The 13058-nt window shown below is 45.9% G+C and overlaps 1 protein-coding gene across 2 annotated transcripts in view; it reads left to right on the forward strand.

Moving 5' to 3' along the window:
- UNK (unk zinc finger) overlaps positions 1 to 13058 on the forward strand; it is a 125159-nt gene that overhangs the window by 79254 nt on the left and 32847 nt on the right. For both annotated transcript variants that reach the window (XM_033960639.1, XM_033960640.1), the window contains one exon: positions 4809 to 4877. In XM_033960639.1, the coding sequence (XP_033816530.1) occupies positions 4809 to 4877 (69 nt within the window). The remainder of the gene's footprint in view (positions 1 to 4808; positions 4878 to 13058) is intronic.

Genomic DNA, 13058 nt, shown 5'->3' on the forward strand with positions numbered 1-13058 from the left:
GGGGAGTACAACTAGGGCAACTGCCCTCTGGTCAGAGAGCGCCCTAAGCCAGCTAGAAGCTAAAGAAGCACTGCCTGGGCTTTGCAGTCTCCAGTTATGTCTAACACCAGCTCTAGCAGGATATATATTTCAAATCTGATATATTCTAATCACAAAATAGAAATAAAAAATATTTTTTTTCTACCTTTTGTCGTCTCTGCTTTCTGCTTTCATTGTCTTTTCACTCTCTTCCTTCCAGCGTCTGCCCTCTCTGTCTCTTCAATCCCGTATCTGCCTCTTCCATCCACTGTCTGTCCTCTTCCCCTTCCATATGGTATCTGTCCTCTTTCTATGTCCCTCTCCCCTTTCCATCCAGCCTGTGCCCCCTCTCTCCTTTTTACATGATTCATTCCAGCTTCACTGCTCTCTTCATTTTTATCTCTCCTACACCAGATCTACCATCGTTATCCCTCTCTGCTTATTTTTCTGCTTACCCCTTCCCATCATCAATCTCTCTACTTTCTCATGCCTGTCTCTCCCCTTCCCCTCCTCTAATCTCCCTGCCAGCTGTTTCCTTCCTTTTTTCCTTCTCCCTTCCCTCCTCCTCCTGTCCAGCAGTAACTCTCTTCCCTTCCTCCCCTCCCAGCAGTATCTCTCCTTCTCCTTCCGTCCAGGTCCAGTAGCAGCTGTCCCTTTTTTCCCTTGGCCAGCAGCTTCCCAGACTCCTTTCCCTCCTCCCCTCCCAGCAGCATCTCTCCTTCTCCCTCTCCAGGTCCAATAGCAGCTGTCCCTTTTTTTCCCTTGCCCAGCAGCTTCCCAGACTCCTTTCCCTCCTCTCCTTCCAGCAGCATCTCTCTTCTCTTTCCATCCAGGTCCAGTAGCATCTGTCCCTTTTTTTCCCTTGTCCAGCAGCTTCCCAGACTCCTTTCCCTCCTCGCCTCCCAGCAGCATCTCTCCTTCTCTTTCCCTCCAGGTCCAGTAGCAGCTGTCCCTTTTTTTTCCCTTGCCCAACCAGCTTCCCAAACTCCTTTCCCTCCTCCCCTCCCAGCAGCATCTCTCCTCCTTCCCTCCAGGTCCAGTAGCAGCTGTCCTTTTTTTCCCTTGCCCAGCAGCTTCCCAGATTCCTTTCCCTCCTTCCCTCCCAGCAGCATCTCTCCTTCTCCCTCTAGTCCCTTTTTTTTCCCTTTCCCAGCAGCTTCCCAGACTCCAATAGTGGCTTTCTCCCCTCCCAGCAACTCTCCTTACTTCCCAGCGCAGTGATTCAGGAAGGCAGCCTTGGGTCCTTTGTTGGGTTGCGCCGCCGCTGAGGAAAGAAGAAGTTGCATCATCAGAGGCAGCCACGACTCGGCAAAAGCCCCAAGGCTGCCTTCGTGAATCGCTGCGCTGGTAAGTAAAGGAGAGCTGTAGAGAGGGGAGAAAGCCACTGTCGGAGGCTCCCCATGATCTCTCCGGCTCTGTGTGGAGTGGCAGGAAATTGAAGTTAGTCAATCTCGCTGGCCCTATGCGGACAGGCAGAAATTTCCTGCAGACCGGCACCAGTCCGAGGACCGGCGGTTGAAGAACAGTGGTATATACTATGTAAGAAGATGTTCCTGCTGGCCCGGAAGTGTATTTTGCAGAGTTGAATGGTGGCAGACCCTCCAGCCTTTTGGCACTGGCGTAACCAACTTCACCAATTAGCGATTTGGGAGGCACGAGATGCCAGGGGGACACGGAAGAGGAAACATGGGAACCTTTACATGGGACCCTTACATTTAATCTCTACATCCAAGGGGACAGAGTCTGTTGTTGAACATGTTGAGTTAGCCCCTGAGTTCCTGCGTATCTCAGATGATAAGGGGAGCTACCCCCTTGTAGGCCTGTAGGTGAGAGGTGGGTAGGATGGGGGATGGGAGGGATTGGGGGGATGTGTGGCTATTCCCTACCTTGATCTACTTGATGACTAGGAGAGTTTGATGCTATTGCTAATGTATTGACAGGTACCTGTGCATTATTCTGTCATCCTCTCTTGGTTTGCACATGTTGCTGTACAGTCATCATTACTCTTGTATCTCCACAAGAGTAAAATGGAGAACAGGAGGGGAAGATGAAAGTTTGGGTATGACTTGCTAGCCGGTTTGTACTCAATGCATAAAAGGGCATGCTAGGCAGTTGCAATATGGCTATATAGCATAAAGGATGCCTTGATTGCTGAGATGTAGTGATTTGCATTTGGCATCAATAAGAATTGTTGACACGTTACATGTTACGTTAAGGTAGGGGGGTGGGCGTGTTCTATATTGTATTATGAAAATTTGATGACCTAGATTTAGCGGTTTTCCTTTTCTTCCGTTATGATTGGATGTGTCTCTCTTCTGTAGACAGTGTTTATTGTGCTTGATTATGTATTGCTATGTTAGTCATCAATAAAAGTTGTTTAAACATAAATCGATCTGAATATAAACCGAGGTATCCTTTTTCCCCTCCAAAAAGGGAGAAAAAAGTTGACTCGAATATAAATCAAGGTTAGAAATTTGGATTATCAGGGTGAGCCAATCTATAAAAACTGTTCACCCACCCTCCCCATTAGCTATCTCGTAAGTCACTAAACATAATACAAATATCTGTGGTGCATGTTACATTACATTAGTGATTTTTATTCCGCCCTTACCTTGCAGTTCAAGGTGGATTACAGAAGAGGATTTCTGGATATGTCCAGAGGTGTTACAGAGTAGAGCGGGTTGTTTCAGAGGATTGAAATGTTTCATTTGGTGTTAGTTAGTCTTCATGGATTTCTTGAATAGCAAGATTTTTATTTCTTTTCTGAAAGTTTTGTAGTCTGGGGCCACGATTAGTAGATTGGAGAGTTGGTGGTCTAGTTTTGCTGCCTGTGTGGCTAGAAGGCCATCGTACAGTTTTATCCATTTGATGTCTCTGATATGAATGGTGTCTGGGTTCTCCTGTGTCTGGTTGTGGTAGTTTGCATTAGGGTTAACATATTCACAACAAGGCCCCTACAAAGGAAAATGCAACTACAAGCAACCACAAATTTTAAATTAAATGTAGACAAAAATCAAACTTAAAACTCAAGAAGCCATATGTAGTTTAACACCAGAGAAAGAGAAACAGCACTCTACACTTTGGAATATAAAAATAAAGCAGTGTAAATTTGCTGTAAAACTGCATTTTCTGTTCATGAAATTAAAAATAAAATTATTTTTTCCTACCTTTATTGTCTGGCCATTTTTTTCATGTTTATCCCAGTTTCTGCTTTCTTCTTCGTTTCTTAATTTTCTTTCCAGGGTCTGCAGTCTATCTGCCTCTTCTCTCGTTCCTGTCTTCACTTCCTGTCCTACATCCATCTCTGACTTTAACCTTTTCCTTTCAGTTTTCCTCCATTTATTTTTCTGCATCTCTATCTGCTTTTATTTACAGCTTTCCATCTCCCTCTTCCTATTCTCATTTTTTTTGCTAACTCTTTCCTCTTTCCCCCTTCTAGCATCTTCTCTTTCCCCCTTTATTTTCACTCTTCTAACCCGTATCTACTGTCTTGCTCCCTCCATCCACCATATCTTCTCCCCTGTTTTCTCCAACATCTCATCTCTCTCTCTCCCTCTCCACCTCCATCCTGGATTTCTCCCCATCACCTTTTATCCTTTGCTTCTTCCAACACTATCTACCTGGGGCTCTGGTTGTGGGGAATAGAATTGTGGGTGAGGGGCAGGCCCAACATGCTGGCAGGCAGCTGATTCCTCCCGGCGGGCGCTGCAACAGTCCTCCATGCTGTTTGCCGGCAACCGGAAGGAGGGGGAAGTGAGGAGTCGGCAGCGCCTCCAGATTAGAGCAGCCCTGTCTTCAGTCCCAGTCCCACTAAACTGTCTGGCAATAAAGAAGCCAGACGCCATGGGGGACTTCCCATTTACCAAATTGCTATAGGCTCTGCCGGTCTCGATTCCGCCCCTCAAAATCAGGAGGACACTACAGAGGGAGGGCGGGATCAAGACCAGCAACCAGTGGATAAACCAGTGGATCAAAGCCAACGGACCAGACAGAACCACCAAAATGCAGTAAAGATGTTTATTGATGTCCAAGGTACACAAGTCAAACCCAACACAGTACTTTGTTTCGGCGTGAGAAGCACACCTGCATCGAGGTGCTGACAATATGGGTCTTGTTTGCAAAGAGCAATGCTCTGGCAAAAATACATACACCAATATTACTTGACAACTGAAAATCTCCAGAGCGTTTTGAGAACTCTGGGAATTTTTTCCGAGTTCTCAGCAATCTCTGGAGATTTTCAGTTATCAAGTTACATTGGTGTATGTACTTTTGCTAGAGCACAGCTCTTTGCAACAAGACCTGTATTGGCAAGCACCCCTGATGCAGACATGTTTCCCACACCAAAACATAGTACTGTGTTGGGTTTGACTTGTGTAACTTGGACATCAATAAACATCTTTACTGCATTTTGGTGGCTCTGTCTGGTCCATTGTCCCGTCCCACTCCCACTCTCTTCTGGTTTCCTGTTTTGTCTATGTGGGTTTGCATTCTGCTGAACTCTTGGTTGTTCTTTGTACTTTTTAATTAGAACACAGAGAAAATGTACTCTGAATCCAACAATATTTCTGGATAACTTGGATGCTTAAAATAGCAGTGACCTGAAATTTTCAGGTTACTTGTTGCCATCTGCATTTCCTCGGTCATCTTGTTTGTTTTTGATTGTCTGTGAGGGTCCTGTTGGGAATATTATTTGTTTCATAATGCACATTAGAGAAATCCAGCAATCGGCCATTTAAGAATTAAGACACTAATCGTGCATCTGTCTTTTTTTTTTTTTTTATTTACTACAGCAAGCAAAATTGAAATCTCAATCATTGGAACATCGGAACCAAGAGCAGTCTGTGCTACAATCTAAACAGGTAGCATATGTAGCTTTCTGTCCCATCTCAGGCAGTCCATATTAGCTCTGTTTCCCTGCCTAAGCAAGCCATTTATGGAGTTTTCCAGCAGATAGGGTAGATAGTATAAGCACCTCTTTAGGAAATACAAAGTATGACATTCTAATGTTATGTGAACTTTTACTATCTGAAATTAAGCTATTGAATATCTGATTAGTTACCATGGTCAAAACTGGTCTGATTAGAATGGTTGTGAATTCCCTTAGCTCAGGGGTGGACAACTCTGGTCCTTGAGGGCCGGAATCCAGTCAGGTTTTCAGGATTTCCCCAATGAAAGATTTCCTGGTAGACGGTGTTTCCTGCTTGTCAGCTGATCCCAGCTTGTGCCGAACCCTGAGTCCCTGCTCGAGTCATGCTTAGTTTACTGGTGAAGTTGTGATGTTGGTGAGCCTTGCAAACACAGCTCCTGAAGATGCCAGGTGGCAAAACACAGTCTCGTGTTGAGCTGAATGTTTTATGAATTGAAGAACAGGACCATCATGAGGACAGAGAGGCCTGCCAATTGTGTTTAAGAAATTGTGATTTTCATGTGCTAGACCAGTGGTTCCCAACCCTGTCCTGGAGGACCACAAGGCCAGTCGGGTTTTTGGGATAGCCCTAATGAATATGCATGGAGCAGATTTGCATTCCTATCACTTCCATTATATGCAAATCTCTCTCATGCATATTCATTAGGGCTAGCCTGAAAACCCAATTGGCCTGGTGGTCCTCCAGGACAGGGTTGGGAACCACTGTGCTAGACTGTTGTGCAACTCAGTTTGAAGCCTCTATGACTAGATGATCATCGACTAATGAACTAACCAAGATCCAGTTTTGGATAAAAGTAATCACAATGACTGTAGTAAGTGTGTGAAGGTTGGGAAGTGAGTGTGAGTGATGGGCATTGGGTTCACTGCCTAAATTATTCTGATATTTATTAATAAATTAAGTATTGGTAAGTTGTAAAAGTACTGTAATGAAATGAACTGTGGAAGATAAGATTAAAATTGAATTGATTCAGATAATACTTTTTGTATTAAATATTTATTAGCTGGTTTTAAGAATTTGAGTTATCCAATGAATATTCATGAGATCTATTTGTATGCACTAGTGCTGCCCGATTCAGGAAAAAAAAAATTCAATTCGATTCGATTTTCCTGCCCAATTGGGTGTTTTTTTCAAACATTCTGGTGTGTTTATTTTATAGCCTCTTCACCCCTTTTATAGCCTCTTCACTCACTTTGCCTTCTAACCACACTGGTGCTGTGGTGTAAACAAAATAAACAAACAAAAAAGACTTTTCCTCTCTCTCTTAAATCCTAGCTCACGTTTGCGGTCTAACCCCAGCTCTGGCAGGATACACGTTTCAAATCTGACATATTGTAATCACAAAATGGAACATAAAATTAGTTTTTCTACCTTCTGTTGTCTGGTCATTATTCAAATCTTGTTGGTCCCAGGCTCTGGTTGTCTTCTGATAACTTGCTTGCCAGGGTCTCCTTCTTTCTTCTTTCTCTGTTCTAACTATCCATCTGCCATCTTTGTCCTCCCCTTCCGTTTCCCTTCCCTCCCCCGGAGGTCTGGCATCTTTCTTTTTTTTTTTCGTCTCCATCCACAGATCCACCTTTTCTTAACTATCCTTTCATCCAGCATCTCTCCCTCCTTTCCCACCACCCCAGGGTCCATCATCTTTCCCTTTCTTTTCCCAACTACCCTCCTATCCAGTATCTCTATCCCCTCCTCCACACCATCCCTTGTGTCCAACTTCTCTCCCTTTCTGTTTCTTCCCTCCCTAAATCCCATTGTCCGTCATCTCTCTCCCTCTCCTCTATTTTTAGATCCGTTATTTCTTCCCCCCACCAAAGTCTGGCATATGTACGTCTCTTTGAACCCCCCTTCCTTCCTCCGTGTACTTCTACACTAGGGCCCCCCTCCCCTGAAGGTCTGTCCCCCCTGAAGTCCTGCACCCCCCCTGAAGGCCTGTTCCCCCATCCCTGAAGGCCTGCCTGTCATCCCTGAAGGCCTATGCCACCATCCCTGTCCTGTCCCCCCCTTTGAGACCTGTCCCCCCTTAAAAGCCTGTCTGTCCCCCCTTAAAAGCCTGCCTGTCCCCCCTTGAAGGCATGTCACCCACTTTTAAAGGTCTGCACCCCCCTTAAAGGCCTGTTCCACCCTTAAAGGCCTGTTCCCTCCTTGAAGGCCTGCACCCTCGCAAGGCCTGTCCCACCCCCTGAAGACCTGCCCCCCCCCAGAAGGACTGCGCACCTCCCCCCCCGGGAAGGCCTCAGTGTTCCCTCTGGCTGCTGCAGTACCGCCCCTCCTCTGACGTCAGAGGCAGGATCGGGGCAGAAGAAACAGCTGAAAGCAAGTTTACCGCTGTAACCGCGATCTTTGCTGCAGGCTGCAGCTATAAGGTAAATGCTGCGGGGAGGCCAGAGGGAACACGGAGGCCTTCCCGGGGGGGGGGGTATGTGATGCGATGTGCAGTCCTTTGGGGAGGCCAGGGGGGAAGCTTTCAGCAGCACTTCCCGACTGACCCTCCTTCCTACCCTCTAAAGCAGATGCGGCAGCGGCTGGCCAGCAAGAGCAGCGCTGCCACTCCTGCTTTAGAGGGCGAGGAGAGAGGGTCCGAATCGGGAAGCCAATTTTTTAAAAATTTAAATAGATTTGAATCGATTCACCCGAAGTGAATCGATGAACCGATTCGAATCGCGAATTGGGCAGCACTAATATGCACTGCTTTCAATGCAAATTCATTGGTGAAATCCTGAAAACCCGATTGGATTCCGGCCCTCGAGGACCGGAGTTACCCACCCCTGCCTTAGCTTCTCTGGGTCTACAACTATTTCCTGGTTTAATTTTTCACTCTCGAGGGATACATGTAAGAATACATATTACGATTTACAAATTCATGCTCCACATTGTCCAATTGAGAAGCCTCTAATTATGTAGAATTATTAATTTCCTTGAAGTCTTCAACAGATCAGTCCAGAACTTAAGTTATTCCCATCTGCCAGCAGGTGGAGATAGAGAATACAAAATTGAGTTCTGCTATAAGAGTCATTGTGCAGCTGTTCTTATTCTGTATTTCTCAGTCTCCAGCAGATGGAAGATGGCTTCCTGTGCAGCTCCTGGATTTTTCTCTAGATTCTTATTCCTGGTCCAGTTAGCCTTTTTGGGGATATACCTAGTGATGCTAGGTCCCTTCCTTCTCCTGTGTCTGGCTCCTTCCTCCTTAAAAAAGAGGGGAAGAGATTTCAGGTATTTCTACCTGTTCAGTGTCTTCTCAGAGAAACCTTGAATGAGTCTTCAAAAGGGAGGGTCCCTAAGAGCTTCCTAGTGATGAAGGAGATAATCTCTCAGTGGCTAGGCTGTTTCACAAGGAAAAGCTTTCTACCTTAATCACAAGAGCATTAGAAATTTTCAATATATCTTCTTTTATAAAGTTAGGCTTCCTCTTCTATGTCAGAGCCTATTATATCAGGAATCAAAAAGGTCCCTAAAGCCTTTCCAATTCATGAGTCTATGCAGGAATTGATTTCTGTGCAATGGAACACCCATGATGCCAGTCTTAAAGTGACTTATATCTTGTCTAAGCTCTTCCACTCTTTCCTGAAGAGTTAGACAAATTTAGACTGCTTACAATGGATTCTTTGGTGACAGTGATTACAGAAAACACAACTGTTCAGTTGAAGATGGCACAATTCTCAAAGATGTTTAGTACTGCAAAATTGAAGCCTCCCTAAAATTATATTTTGAGATAGCTTCTTTGTATGTTCAGGCTATGGTCTGTGGATCTTATTTTCCTAGGGCTTGTCTCCTTTTAATCCAGCAAGCTAGTGGTCCTTCTGTGAATTCAGAATCCAACCTACTTTTGATCTGCACACTTTGGAAATGGGCGTAGCCTGTTATCAACAATCTATATAATTTGCTCAGGGCTTTTGTGAAGGAAATGACTTTGGCGGTTTCTGTGAGACACCTTTTATGCTGCAAATTGCGCTGCAAATGTATCTTCAAAATCCCAAACTTACTAAACTACCTTTTAGGGGTAGATTGATTGGTGAGGACTCTAAGCTTCAACATTTACCAGAAGATAAGCTTAAAGCATTCTTCTGTTCTTCTCAGGCCTGATAGCAATTTCATAATCTATAATAATAAAATGCTAAGCGCGCATGCGCAATCTTACCACGTGTTCCCTGATCTGTAGGTCAGTGGTTGGCAGGAGTGCGCATGCGCGACACCAGGACTCCTCCTCCCGAGCCCCAGATACGCTGACCGCCTTCCGTCCCATGGGCCTCTCAAGCAGCGGTGGTGGCAGGGATGGCGGAAACGTTACCAAGGCGGCTGTCAGCTTCAGGCACGCGCATGGGGCTGTTGGCGCCTGCAGGCCACGGCGGCTGTCGGCAGAAGGCAGAAGCGAACGGAGGTAAAGGGTGCTGCTGGACAGGGGAAGAGATGCTGATGGACAGGGGGGGCAGAAAAAGGAAGGGAGACCTACTGCTGGACAGGGGGAGCAGGAAAGAGGTGCTGCTGGACAGGAGGGGAGGAAAAAGGAAGGGAGGCCTACTGCTGGACAGGGGGAGCAGGAAAGAGGTGCTGCTGGACAGGGGAAAGGGTGCTGATGGACAGGGGGGCGAAGAAAAAGGAAGGGAAGCCTACTGCTAGACAGGGGGAGCAGGAAAGAGGTGCTTCTGGACAGGGGAAGAGGTGCTGATGGACAGGGGGGTGAAGAAAAAGGAAGGGAGGCCTACTGCTGGACAGGGGGATCAGGAAAGAGGTGCTGCTGGACAGGGGAAGAGGTGCTGATGGACAGGGGGGGGAAGAAAAAGGAAGGGAGGCCTACTGCTGGACAGGGGGAGCAGGAAAGAGGTGTTGCTGGACAGGGGGGGAAGAAAAAGAAAGGGAGGCCTACTGCTGGACAGGGGAAGCAGGAAAGAGGTGCTGCTGGACAGGAGGGGAAGAAAAAGGAAGGGAGGCCTACTGCTGGACAGGGGGAGCAGGAAAGCGGTGCTGCTGGACAGGGGAAGAGGTGCTGATGGACAGGGGGAGAAGAAAAAGGAAGGGAGGCCTACTGCTGGACAGGGAGATCAGGAAAGAGGTGCTGCTGGACAGGGGAAGAGGTGCTGATGGACAGGGGGGGGAAGAAAAAGGAAGGGAGGCCTACTGCTGGACAGGGGGAGCAGGAAAGAGGTGCTGCTGGACAGAAGGGAATAAAAAGGAAGGGAGGCCTACTGCTGGACAGGGGGAGCAGGAAAGAGGTGCTGATGGACAGGGGGTGAAGAAAAAGGAAGGGAAGCCTACTGCTGGATAGGGGGAGCAGGAAAGAGGTGCTGATGGACAGGGGAAGAGGTGCTGATGGACAGGGGGAGAAGAAAAAGGAAGGGAGGCCTACTGCTGGACAGGGGGATCAGGAAAGAGGTGCTGCTGGACAGGGGGGGAGGTAAAACAAAGGGAGAAGAGCTGCTGCTGGATAAGGGGAGCAGTGAAGGGGTGGTGGTGGACACAGGGGAGGTAAAAGGAAGGGAGAATGGACAGGGGGAGCAGGCAAGGGGTGGTGGTGGACAGCCGAGGAAAAAGAGACAGAAAGAAAGAAAGACAGAAATACAGAAAGCGGCTAAGGAGAGAGAAAGAAATAAAGACAGACATACACACATATATTCTAGCACCTGTTAATGTAATGGGCTATAAGACTAGTTCCAACCATAATAGACCAGGATGTCCTACTTCCTTTCCAAGGCCCCGATACCAGCAAAGGCAATCTCTTTTTTTTTTTCAAGGGGACAAAATAAACCTAAGTCGGTCCTCTTGATCTTCCAGTGCTGTCCACAGTTTCCAGTGGTGAGGTGTAGGACCACTCCTTGGATAGCTTGATAGGCAGATGCCTATTGAGGTTTTATGATGGGTTGACCCATTTAACCTTTGATCAGTGGGTTCTAGAGATCATCATATTTGGTTACAAACTAGAGTTTTCCCTCTCCCTTACAAATTTCTTCTTGGACTTTTCTTACAGGGCACAGACCAAAAAGTAAGCTATACAAGTCACCTTAAAGGCCTTCTGGATTTGGGAGCAATAAAACTGGTTCCCAGATCATATTGATGCCTAGGAAGATAATCCTTCTTGGGAATCACAAAAAAAGATGAAAATCTCCTTCAGACCTATCCTGGATCTCAGACTAGAAAAAGTACCAAGGGCCTCGCAGATTGGAATAGTGGAGTTCACTTTATTAAATGACCTGACACAGGGCATACAACTTTATTAGTCAGATGGTCAAATGAAACCGATTATATGAACTCTCTCTAAAATATCCTCACAAGCCCGAAGAGAAAAAATGTTAACTTGCGCTTCTCCTAAACTCTTCAGCATCCTCATACGTATCAAACCAAGTCTACTCTTGGGTGTGTACTTTGATTCCCTTTTCTTGTTGCTTCGCCTATCCTGGATCGCAAACATGTAAACCAGGCACTGAGAGACTTATTTCAGAATGGAAACTGTGATGGCCTCAGGGCAAGTGTCTCACCCATCTAGACCTCGGAGAGGCTTATTTTCACATCCAGATTTGGTATCCTCAAGAGAGCTTCTTGCATTTAGCGATACTATGTGCTCATTATCAATTTCAAGTGATGCCCTTTAAATGTCTGGCAAGGATGCTGAAGTCCTACTGACCAAAGAAATACAGTTCCCGAGCCACCCCCCTCTTTGCATGGCATCTTTAGTGGAGAAGTCAGCAGCATGCCTCTAGTGGTCGATGTCACAACTTCTTGCACATGCTCAGTTCGTACAAGAACTGAGAATGCTCGGTGAGTCCTGGAGTCGGCAGCTGGAGCCATGCCACTGATGTTCATTAAAGAAGTATGCCAGAAGGAGGGGTCTGGTTTGGGAACTCTATTTTTTTTTTTTGTTTGGCATCCTCTCAAGCAAAGGTATGTTCAGTGTGCACAGGGCGGAGGAGGTGGGAGGAATATGTTAACCCCTAAAATTTGAAAACAGGCTATACCCTTGCCTTTAGTTTGATGGGTTTTTCTTCTCTTTTTCTTTTATATTTCTTCCCTTATATATCTTGGTTGTTAGTGTGTGTGTGCGGATCGCCGGACTTGATAGACCGAAGGTCTGATCCGGAGATGGCACTTCTTATGTTCTTTACGTACACTAAAGACAGTCATGATTTAAAGGTCTAGCAGCTTCTGTGCCATTCAGTTTTTGGTTCTTGTTTCTTCATATATTAACACATCTTGTCCTCTTGAACAGGGTTAACGATACTTTAAAAAATAATATCAAGACGTGAGTAGACTGAGTAAATCTGACCTGGAAGTCACAAAGCAGTTGCATAGAACTTTGGTTAATTTTTGCTTTTTTTTGTTTTATCACCAAGGCACAGTGTAATCCTTTAATGTAGGTCTTGAGATACTTGAGACCATGAGACTCAGAGAGCTCAGAGTAGGGCAGCAATTGAAGGTAAGGAGACAGGGAGAGATCTGCAGGCAAAATTCATACATGCTGGGCTAATTTGAACCTGAATAATTAAGAATTATCAAGAATTGATCTGTACATGTGTAGCTATAAAGAATGATCTTGAAATTGTCTTTTTGGAAGTGGATTGTTTTCTGACAGAATGCTGAATAAGTGGAGTTCAATCCTTAATAACCATATTCTAGGTATACAGAGTTTTACATAGAATACATAGAGTATGACGGCAGAAAAGGGCCGACGGCCCAACAAGTCTGCCCACTCAAAGAACCACCTTAAAAAAGAACCCTCCCCTAAGCATTTTCCAGGAGTGAACCCACATGCTTATCGCATCGTCTCTTGAAGTCGAGCATGTTGCTGGCTTCGACTACCTGACGTGGAAGACCATTCCAACAATCAACCACCCTTTCGGTGAAGAAGTACTTCCTGATGTCGCCATGAAGTCTCCTACTCTTGAGTTTGAGCGGATGCCCTCTTGTTGCCGTGGGACCTGTAAGGAAAAAGATATCTTCTTCCATCTCAGCATGGCCTGGTAGATATTTGAACGTCTCTATCATGTCTCCCCTCTCTCTGCGTTCCTCGAGAGAATATAACAGCAGCCTGCTTAGACGTTCTTCATATGGGAGATCCTTGAGTCCTGAGACCATCTTAGTGGCCATTCGTTGAACCGATTCCATTCTCTTCACATCCCTTTGATA

The sequence above is a fragment of the Geotrypetes seraphini genome, chromosome 10 (assembly GCF_902459505.1).
Source record: "Geotrypetes seraphini chromosome 10, aGeoSer1.1, whole genome shotgun sequence".
In the NCBI taxonomy this organism is placed as follows: Eukaryota; Metazoa; Chordata; class Amphibia; order Gymnophiona; family Dermophiidae; genus Geotrypetes; species Geotrypetes seraphini.